The 10,516-nt window shown below is 47.7% G+C and overlaps 1 protein-coding gene across 1 annotated transcript in view; it reads left to right on the top strand.

The window, feature by feature from the left end:
• GALR1 (galanin receptor 1) overlaps positions 1-9,029 on the top strand; it is a 22,420-nt gene extending 13,391 nt beyond the window's left edge. Inside the window, exon 3 of the mRNA XM_068129707.2 lies at positions 8,712-9,029. Within this exon, the coding sequence (XP_067985808.2) occupies positions 8,712-9,029 (318 nt within the window). The remainder of the gene's footprint in view (positions 1-8,711) is intronic.
• Positions 9,030-10,516: the final 1,487 nt, after the last annotated feature.

Genomic DNA, 10,516 nt, shown 5'->3' with positions numbered 1-10,516 from the left:
GGGTTTAGACAATAAATTTGAGGGTTTAGACAATAAAATTGAGGGGTTAGACAACGGGATAAAAGAGGAAAAGAATGGGTTAACGGGGCTAGAAGATAGGATGGAAGGCAAATTGCGGGAGATAGGGGAGCAATCCGCCCGGGAAATCAAACGGATGGGGAACCAGATAGAGGAGGTGAAAATCGGGTTCGAAACCAAATTGGATGCCCAGAGGGATGAGTTGGAACAGATGAGGGTGGCATCTACCAAAGAGATGGGATAAATGGGAGAGGAAATAAGACGAGGTGTAAGCGAGGAGGTCTCGGGGGTACGCGAGGAGGTAAAGCGAGGTGAGAAGCGTATGGAGAAAGAGGTGAGGAATAATACGGCTAGGTTACAAGGTGGCATAGAGGCCATGACGCAGGAGGTGGAACAGCTGACGGTGGGACAGACGGAGTTAGTGGAGCAGGTACAAAAGAACACTGCGGTACTGGGAGGGTTAAAGGCGACACAAAAAGAACTCAAAAATGACTTGATAGCGACGAAGAGGGAATGTCAGATGGTACGTGAGGGACTGACAACGAGGTTGGACGAGGTGACGGAGGCAATGGAGACGAAGGACCGGGAGGTGAGGACGCAAATAGAAACGGTCAAGGTGGCGTTAGAGGACGAAATTGAGGAGACGCACCGGGAAATAAAAGAGGTGAAGCAAAAGTTAGAGGAAGTGGAAGAGGGGGTGAGTGAAATTAAGAAGAGACGGAGGGAAACTAAGAGGGAGATAAGGGAGGAGGTGATGGAATATGTCCAAGGTCGGTGCTCAAATCATGATGGCGTGCTTGCTAACCAAATAAAGAGTTTGCAGGTGGCGAAGGAGGTGCAGAGACGAGGTGCCGAGGTGAGTGGCGATATACGCGGAAATGTATATGGTGTGAGGGAAGCTTCAGTCGGCTTGGGGGTTGGTTTGGACCCGGGTGTTCGTGAGAGGCCGCTGGTGAAGTGTGCGACAGGTACGGGGTGTATGGACAGAGGAGGTGTGCGAGAATGTCCGACTATGGGGTGTGTGAGGAAAAAGTGCGTGCCGAGGAGTGAGTGTGCTGTCGAGAGTGAGTTGGTCGTAGCGCGTGTGCGGGGGGGCACATGGAAGCGCGGGATGGGGAGTGTTACAAGGGATGTAACGGGAGAATGCACGCCTGTGGTGAGTGTTACGGAGCATGTAACGGGAGAGTGTGCGCAAGAGGATGCGCGAGAAAGGTGTGTAACGGACGGGTGCATGAGGAAAGAGTGCGCTGTCAAGAGTAAGGGTGAATGCGTGACCGAGAGTGGTGGTGAAAGTATTGAGAGTGACACGGAGCGTGAGTTGGTTGTGGCAGGTGAGAGAGGATGTACACCTGGAATGGAAGGATGCACACCTGGAATGGTAGAGCGCGTATGGGCATGCACACTGGAGTTGGTAGTGAGGCACGTGGTTGGGTGTGCAAGTGAGAGCACACCTGTGATTGTCACAGAGGAGGTGACTGAGGAGGGGGCGCGAAGAGGTGTGTTGATGAGGTGTGCGAATGACGAGTGTGTGCAAAGGTGTGCGGTGGTCAGGTGTGTGACCAAGTCTGTGAGCGGAATGAGTGTACCTGGGTGTGTAAGAGAAGGTGCAATGACGAGGAGCATGGGAACGGCTGGATGTATGAGCAAGGAATGGGCTGCGGGGTGTAAGCATGTGAGTGGAGCATCGACGCTAACCGGGTTAGCGGTTAGAGCAACTTATAGCCGAAGCGGGCCTTCGGTGCGTGCCGGGCTTCGTGTGCCACGGGGACCAGAGGGGATCGTGACCGCGGCGGTTTCGAAAGAACCGCCGTGCGGGATCCACGCCGGGCCGCGCTCTGAACGGCCGCGTGCGTGCTCCGCTAGGCGGAACGGGCGGCTCGGTAAGAAGGGTCGTCATGGCGACCCCTTTTTGTTGAGGCGTTCCGGCAGGGCGAGATCGGGCCATTGGACAGCTCCGTGCCGAGATGGTGCATGGGATCTCGGCCCGGGTAAGCGTCCTTCCCTGCACCGAGTGCCAGACGCATCCAGCCGCCGGCACCAAACCACCCGCATTCATTGCTCGGCTTTGCGAAGCCGGGCTTTGGAAATGAATTGGCGCACCGAGAGGCTGAAGTGAATAGACATGTGATGAGGATAGTGTTTTGGACCCGAAATTTGAAAAACAAAATTTGATGATTGGCAAGGATTGGCAGAGTGATTGGCAGATGATTAGTAGTGATTGGCAAATTTTTAATTGGCTGAAATTTGGTGAGCAAAATTTATAGTGAGAGATACCCGATGTGATGGGATGGCAACTCTGCCATCTCTCACAGCGGGGGGAAAAGGAGCAATAGATTTATGGGGTTTGGCAGTGAAAACTAGCCCGGGAGGGTTAGGATATAGTGTGTAGGGACCTAGAGAGTGACAATAGGTAACGCTAAGGTTAGGTAGTGACAATGATACCTGTAGTGGGGACGCAGGTAGATTCGTTTGGATTATAATGATGAGGGAGCGCAATAAAGTAAGGGACGACTGGGAAGCACGAGTTTCAGAGGGGAGTAGTTAGATGAGATGATGCCGTGTGTGTGAAGATCGAAAGTGTATTGAGCAGGGTATGAGTAAATGATTGTGATTGTGAGTTGTATTGGGATTGCACAGGTGTGCAACTGAACAGGTGTATGGAGCAGTGTATGACTGAGTAGTGGTGATTGCGTGTTGTGTTGACCAAATGGTCCAGGAAGGCAGGAGGGTGCAGGTGGCACCAGGTGTGATTGCACAGGTGTGCAACTACAGGTGAATGGAGAACAGGTGTATGGAATAAATGGTCTGGAGTATATGGAGTATTGGAATGGATGGTCGTGGAGTGAGTATGGTGGAAACTGTGGAGTGGAGTGGATGGTGCGAAGGTGTGGATGGGGGAAAGGAGGATGGACCCCATCACGAATACCCGGGGAGGGTAGTTTAAGTGTTAGGTAGAGGGGATAGGTAAATTGTGGTTGGATATTGGCATCTGTGGTGCGTGGTGGAAGAATGGTGATTGAATGGGTGCATTAGTGTTGTGGAAATGGCTGGGCGTGTGGCCTGTTAGTGTGTGTAGTTGTATGGGCACTCCACCACTGTGAGGATGTCGGCCAGGTGAGGCCGCAGTTGGGCTCTGGGAGCCGGTAGAGTTGTTGTGGATGGGGCCCGAGGATCCGGAGGACGGACCCGGGTCGCCCAGTGCCAGAGGGCACCGAGGGGTGACAGAGCCAGGAGGGGCCTTCCCCAGTTAGATAGGTTAGGGTGAGGAGCTAGGTAAGCTCGGGTGGCAACTACAGTGGTGGAGGTGTGCAGGTGGGTAGACCTGCTGGGAGAGCTGCACGACCCAGCCCGGAAATTGTGCAAGGGCACAGGGAGATGAATCGGGGGAGTGAGACCCCAAATTGATGAAGCACCACAGTTTGGTCAATGGGAATTTGGTTCTTAAAACCGCATAGAGTAAGATGGCCAATGGTTTGGCAGGGAAAGACCCCGGGTAGTGTAAAGTGTGTTAATGTCAATTAGAGGATAGTTAGGATGGAGATCTCCTCATACCATCTGCATACACTCGCCTGAGATGACGTACCTCCACACCATGCCAGGTGGTTTTTATTATTTTGATGCAAATGTTTGGAATGTGAGACGCATCATGACGTGGGTGTGACATTGTGCTGATGTTCCATCTCTACCTCCTTATGAGGATTGATGATGAATTGGGTGATGGCAAATTTTTGGTTAGAGGGATTGTGGGGGACAAATTTGGTGTAGGAGATATGGGGAAGACGTGACAGTAGTGACGAATTTGTAAATGTGTAGATGTTGTAAATATGGGGTAAGGGCAAGGGTAGAGTCGGTGACAGGGGGGGTGGCGTACGGTAGGGACGAGCTTTTCTCCGCTCCGTCTTCATACGCACCTCGCCTTGCATTCCCTTTATTGATGTGTACCCTTGAGACCTTACCCCTCGCTCATCCGTCTTTTTCCCCCCCCTTGTCTCCCACACGAGGACTGTGCGCCACTGGGCGCCGAGGGGAGCGTGCGTGAGTCCGCCATTGGGCGCCCGAAACTCTCGCAACCACAGCTGTCTGCATCGATGCACCACCTTATGGACCACATGTCTGTGGCTGAGCACCACTTATGGACCCCATGGGTTGGGGCATGGCCCCTCTGCTGGAACCGGCCATGAAGGCCCGAGATCTTGCTGGCGGACCTTGGCCACAGAGCACCGATGCCCCACAGGTGAACCACACTAGTCGGCCCTGTGGGCCATAAATAAATAACAATGGACACGTTTTGTGCTTGCTTTTATTAGTCCAAATAGGCCGCCAGCAAAGAAGATGACAACATCAGGAAGATAACATGGCCAGCAGAGGGAGCCGAAGAGACCGAAGACCAGCACCAGGGTTTGTTGTTTTTATTTTTATTGAACAGTGATGACTGTGCACCGATTGGTGCTTGAGGGTGTATTGGTGCATTTTTGGGTGCTTCATGGTGCGTCGATGCAGAGCAGACTCCCCCCCCCCCCCCCCCCAAAAGAACGATCACAGGTCCTGGGTTGCGTTTTGTAAATAAAGTAGAGTCATTGTAAATAATGCGCCCCCACCGTAAATGTATATTTTGAAGACCATTCCGCAATTCGGTTAGCTGTGGGCGTGAATCTGTTAGGCAGGGTGCAATGGAGCAGCGGGACATATTTATTTATGTTTTAAAACTGTCACACTCAGGGTCAGGTTAAATGTAGAGGGAACTACACCTACGTGCCACACTAAAAGTAAAGGTAAGAGGCCCAGGACGTGCCTAAGAGGAGGAGGGTGTAGTGTTGTGGATATGAGGATTGTGTTTTTTTATTGTTTTATTGTGGACCCTCCTTCCTCCATTTGTTGTTGTATAAAAGTCAAAGTTCGTGCCCGTAGTTATTTCACAAGCACCCACGTAGCCAATAATAGATTTCCTCCTTGTTGGTAGTTTATTTCCTTATTCTATGTAGGTTAAGGCCGTGTCTTCCATTAATTGACACTCCATTGCACCGAATTCAAATAGATAGATCCCCTTTCATTTTCAATTAATAAAGCCTTAATTGCCAACTGCATTCACCGCGACTCCATTAGCCACGAGGTAGGCTTGGAGAAGAAGGGGGAGGAGCTGCTGAATCCTGGGCGTGCCCGCCCATCGTCATCAAGGGTGGAGCCAGAGGGCCCGTGCCGACCAATCAGGGCTGAGGCGAGCTCACCGATGGGCGTGTCCTGGAGGCCGGCGGCTTGAACGCCGGCGGGGTTATAAAAAGCACACACGGAAGCCTTTGAAGAGAGTGATGAGAAGGAGTCGAAGGAGGGTTGCATAAAAGAGACAAGTGCCAAGAAAGAGTTGCGCTCCACCAGCAGTTTGGCTCCACCAGCAGTTTGGCTCCACCAGCAGTTTGGCTCCACCAGCAGTTTGGCTCCACCAGCAGTTTGGCTCCACCAGTAGTTTGGCTCCACCAGCAGCTTTGACTCCGCCAGGGTGCACGTATCGCGGCAGCCCGCACGATCGAGGAAGGGCGTTGACGGCGGAGGCTGGACGTGCCGATCGAGGAAGGGCGGCGGCTGCTGACTGCCGGGCCGACCGTGCTCCGGTTCGAGCAGAGCGTTCCTCTCCTTCCAGTCCTTCCATTCCTGCCTGCAATTTCCCCATTCGTGTGAGTCCGTCTTTTGTTTGTTCTGTCCAGGGTATAATTTAAGCCTGTGTGGATAAGCTAGCATTTCACTGTGTCTCCTTGATTCCTTCTGTCATTATTTTATTATCTTTCCTTCTTCCTTGGTTTCTTTGGTCCTGTAAATAAAAATAAATCATATTCGTATTTCAAACCCTTTTTGTCTTCTTCTTCTTCACATCCGCGTCGTCTTTGTCTTTTCCTCATTGAATATCTGTGGCACGATTTGGCCAACGTTCAGAATCGGGTCTCGTCATTGTAAAAACGGTTCGGGCCGCGGCGCCATCCGCTCGGCAAATTAACATCTTATCCGCGGTCCGTAACAATATATATATATATATATATATATATATATATATATATATATATATATATATATATATATATATATATATATATATATATTGTTGTGGTTGTGAGAATAAAGATAACCCCCCCCCCCCCCCTCTCTTCTTAGTTAGTTGCACCACAACATGTAGCCTCGCTTAGTACAGTTATCTCCTATTAAATGTAAGCATAGTCTCCTTTTCTGTGTTTGTGTGTTAGTATGCGTTGAGCAGGTCAGTAAGAGTAGGCCTCAATTGGGCTAGAATGCCATGTGCTAGGGCCTAGAACAAGTCTGGCAGGCCCGAAGGAGGAGCTGCAGGGGAGTGGCCGGTAAGCGGCAGGCAGACAATGAAGGCTCAAGGGGAGTGGCTAACAACGGCAGCCGGGGGAAGGGCTTGGAATATTCTGGTGGGACTCTGGGAGGGGCTATAAGACCCTGCCCGGGCCCCCACCCCAGGAGAGCTGGTAAGAGTGTTGTGTCGATAGCCAGAGCTGGTCAGAGAGTTGTGTCGATAGTCAGACCTTCTGTCTGAGAGGTGTGTGAACGAACTCGCTCTCTGAACGGTCTCGCACTTGCCCGCTGCCACCGAACGATCTCCTCCGTGTTAAGCTCCCTCTGTCATAGAGAGGTGTGATCGAGAAATAGCACGAACTCTCCCTGTGCCCTGCGCTCTGCTGCCTGATAACAGCGCTTGCGAGGACGGTCCCTCCCGGGGCCACAGACGCCAACGAGCTCCCTGCACGCGTGCCGCGAACACCTCGAGGGGAACGGCCCCATATGGCATTTTGAAGTTGCAGAACAACTCGGTCTGGAGACACACATGTCTTGCAACGAATCCAAGATGGCAGCCATCTTGGATTCGTTGATCATGTCTCAACGCAGGAGACAAGTCATCATTGCCTTGTGTATGGAATTTCAGGAATTCTTTAGAGTTACCCTTTAGAACTTTAGAATCACCCTTTAGAACTTTAGAATCACCCTTTAGAACTTTAGAATCAACCTTATAACTTTGGAATCACCCTTTACAACCCTTAACAATTACTCTTTTGAACTTTAGAATGTACCATTTACAACCCTTAAGAATTACTCTTTTGAACTTGAGAATCACCATTTACAACCGTTAAAAATTAGTCTTTCAAACTTTAGAATGTACCATTTACAACCATTAAGAATTACTCTTTTGAACTTTAGAATGTACCATTTACAACCCTTAAGAATTACTCTTTTGAACTTTAGAATGTACCATTTACAACCCTTAAGAATTAGTCTTTCGAACTTTAGAATGTACCATTTACAACCCTTAAGAATTAGTCTTTCAAAATTTAGAACCACCAATTACAACCCTTAAGAATTAGTCTTTTGAACTTTAGAATCACCCTTTAGAACTTCAGAATCAACCTTATAACTTTGGAAGCATCCTTTACAACCCTTAACAATTACTCTTTAGAACTTTAGAATCACCATTTACAACCCTTAAGAATTACTCTTTTGAACTTTAGAATCACCATTTACAACCCTTAAGAATTACTCTTTTGAACTTTAGAATCACCCTTTAGAACTTTAGAATCACCCTTTAGAACTTTAGAATCACCCTTTAGAACTTTAGAATCACCCTTTAGAACTTTAGAATCACCCTTTAGAACTTTAGAATCAACCTTATAACTTTGGAGGCACCCTTTACAACCCTTAACAATTACTCTTTTGAACTTTAGAATCACCCTTTAGAATCACCCTTTAGAACTTTAGAATCATCCTTTAGAACTTTAGAATCACCCTTTAGAACTTTAGAATTACCCTTTAGAACTTTAGAATCACCCTTTAGAACTTTAGAATCAACCTTATAACTTTGGAAGCATCCTTTATAACCCTTAACAATTACTCTTTAGAACTTTAGAATCACCCTTTGCAACCCTTAAGAATTACTCTTTTGAACTTTGGAAGCACCCTTTACAACCCTTAAGAATTACTCTTTTGAACTTTAGAATCACCATTTACAACCCTTAAGAATTACTCTTTTGAACTTTAGAATCACCATTTACAACCCTTAAGAATTACTCTTTTGAACTTTAGAATCAACCTTATAACTTTGGAAGGGAAAGGTTGAGGCTTTGGGGGAGGGAAGGTTGATAACCTTTGGTGGGGAGGGTGGGAATTGTAAGCTCGAGTGTGGGGATGGGATTTGTGCATTCGGGTTGGCAGGGAATGGGGAGGGCTTGGGGTTGAGGGTGGGGGAGAGAGTAAATATTGGACAGATTGGGAGGGGGAGACTGAAGCTTTTTTTGTTGAGTTGTCAGAATTGCATATGTAAGTTTACTCGCAGTGAAAATCTAATTGTGTGTGTGTGTGTGTGTGTGTGTGTGTGTGTGTGTGTGTGTGTGTGTGTGTGTGTGTGTGTGTGTGTGTGTCACTGTTGGGGAAGGGGGAAGGGGGATGGAGGCGTAAAGCAATCGCCCTACTGGTAATCTGCTAGTAAATGTCAAATAATGGCGTTTTCTCTGGAACCCCTTACATTTCAACTTTTCCATCAAGTTTCAAGAGATCACTGAGGACAGAATATACACCTGGATATTCAATCCACAGTTAATCAAGGCCATATAGAAAGATTACAACAAATATCTGATGATGTAATGGACATGTTACTGAAAACGAAATTGCTGTTTTCATTCTCTTGCCTTTCACAGACCACACAGACTGTGTTGACAGTCGTCTCGGTGTTTTGCTTGTCTTGGCTACCCCACCACATCATCAGCCTCTGGGTGGAGTTTGGCTCATTCCCAATCACTCCGGCCTCTTTCTTCATGCGCATCGGCTCACATTGCCTTGTGTATGGAAACTCGTGTATGAATCCTATCATTTATGCCTTTCTTTCTGAAAACTTCCGGTGTGCATTTTTTGATTTGTTCACTTGTGTAAAGCGTCCCCCTGACAGAAAGCTGAGCAACCCCCCACTCGCCCCACACCAGGACAACTCTGCACACACAACTACAAGCCCTTGCTAGCGTTGCCCGGTGTTCTTCTAATCCTATTGGCATTTTGAAGAAATCTTTTTTTCTTTTTTTGTGGGGGCCGATAACACTTCCCTACACCCACTAAAGAATGGGGTTGAGGATAATGTAATATTACCTTTCACACAGCTACAAAGGCTTAGGCCTTAGGCACTGTAGCTATTATTAAAAAAAAAAATCCAACTTTTTTTTCAAAAATTTCAGATTTTTTTGCACTCTCTCTCTCTCTCTCTCTCTCTCTCTCTCTCTCTCTCTCTCTCTCTCTCTCTCTCTCTCTCTGATGAACCTCTAAGTTTGCCGAAGATTCATTCGGCCATCTGAGAAAAATGGTGGCACACACATACACACACAGGCAAACATCTCTCTTACAGTATAGATCAAGTGATCTTACTATAATTCACCAAATGTCTGTCCGTCTGTTCGAAGGTACCGCAAAAACGGCTGAACCGATCGCAACGATATTTTGTGTGGGTAATCCTGGGATCTCCAGGAGTAAAATAGTTTTAGTTTTTCCAATTTCAGCTTTAGTCTCTAGTATTCTCAGGTTTGGACTCCCGCATAACATTCACGTTCGCATAACGTCCATTGTGACGATGTATGTGTTCACGGTAGTGTTTGACGTGACGGTGTGAACGTAATTTCGTAATGTTTTTCGTTTCGTAATCCTTTAATGAACGTTTAATGTTTAATGAACGTTTAATGCCCTTCGATGTCCGGGGCCGCACGTGCGCTACACTGGACGGGCCAGCGTGTACCTTGCCCTTCGCCGTCAGGCTCGGGTAAACCGCTGAGCCCCATCCGTGATGGGGACTGGGGCTGGAGACAGTGTCCTTCATTTAAAGTATAATAAACGCTGTCTCCATCGATCTTCCCAAGGCCGTAACAACCGTAACGTTTAATCCCTACATGAGAGAATTCCACAGAGCTATTTGGGCGGTGAATACGCTAACAGATCGCTGTCTCCATCGATCTTGCCAAGGCCGTAACAGCTATCGGCTCAAAATCCTTTTAACTGTTGATTTGGTACAGTTACACGTATCGGGAATTTGGGACACGTATCGGGAGTACATACGACATCACGATTTGAAACACGATGGAATAATATTTACCGATATGAACAGTGATGTGGCTTTTATTGAAATTCTAAAGATACTGTTTAGATTTTGATGATTTGCATGTGATATGATTCAACGGATGTTTATATGAATCGTTTAAAATAAAAAAACCTTCAATTTCTCATATTTTTCCTTTTCATTTGGGCTTCCCAATTGGAGCCCCGCCCATAGGGCGGGTACCGTTGCTAGTATTGTTAATGTGACTTTTTATGCCTTTGTTTTCCGGTTGTCCGTCCATACGGGCTAAACCTCGTTTTTCTCAGCAACCATATGTCCGATTGAGACGAAACTTTCAGGGTAGGAGTGACACCCATGCAGAATGTTTTTATGATAATTGTGACATCATAGGTCACGTGATATGGCAGC

The sequence above is a fragment of the Myxine glutinosa genome, chromosome 9 (genome assembly GCF_964187855.1).
Source record: "Myxine glutinosa chromosome 9, kmMyxGlut1.1, whole genome shotgun sequence".
NCBI classification, from domain to species: Eukaryota; Metazoa; Chordata; class Myxini; order Myxiniformes; family Myxinidae; genus Myxine; species Myxine glutinosa.
Note: the sequence above shows the minus strand (reverse complement) of the source record. Positions and strands in the feature narration are given on the sequence as shown.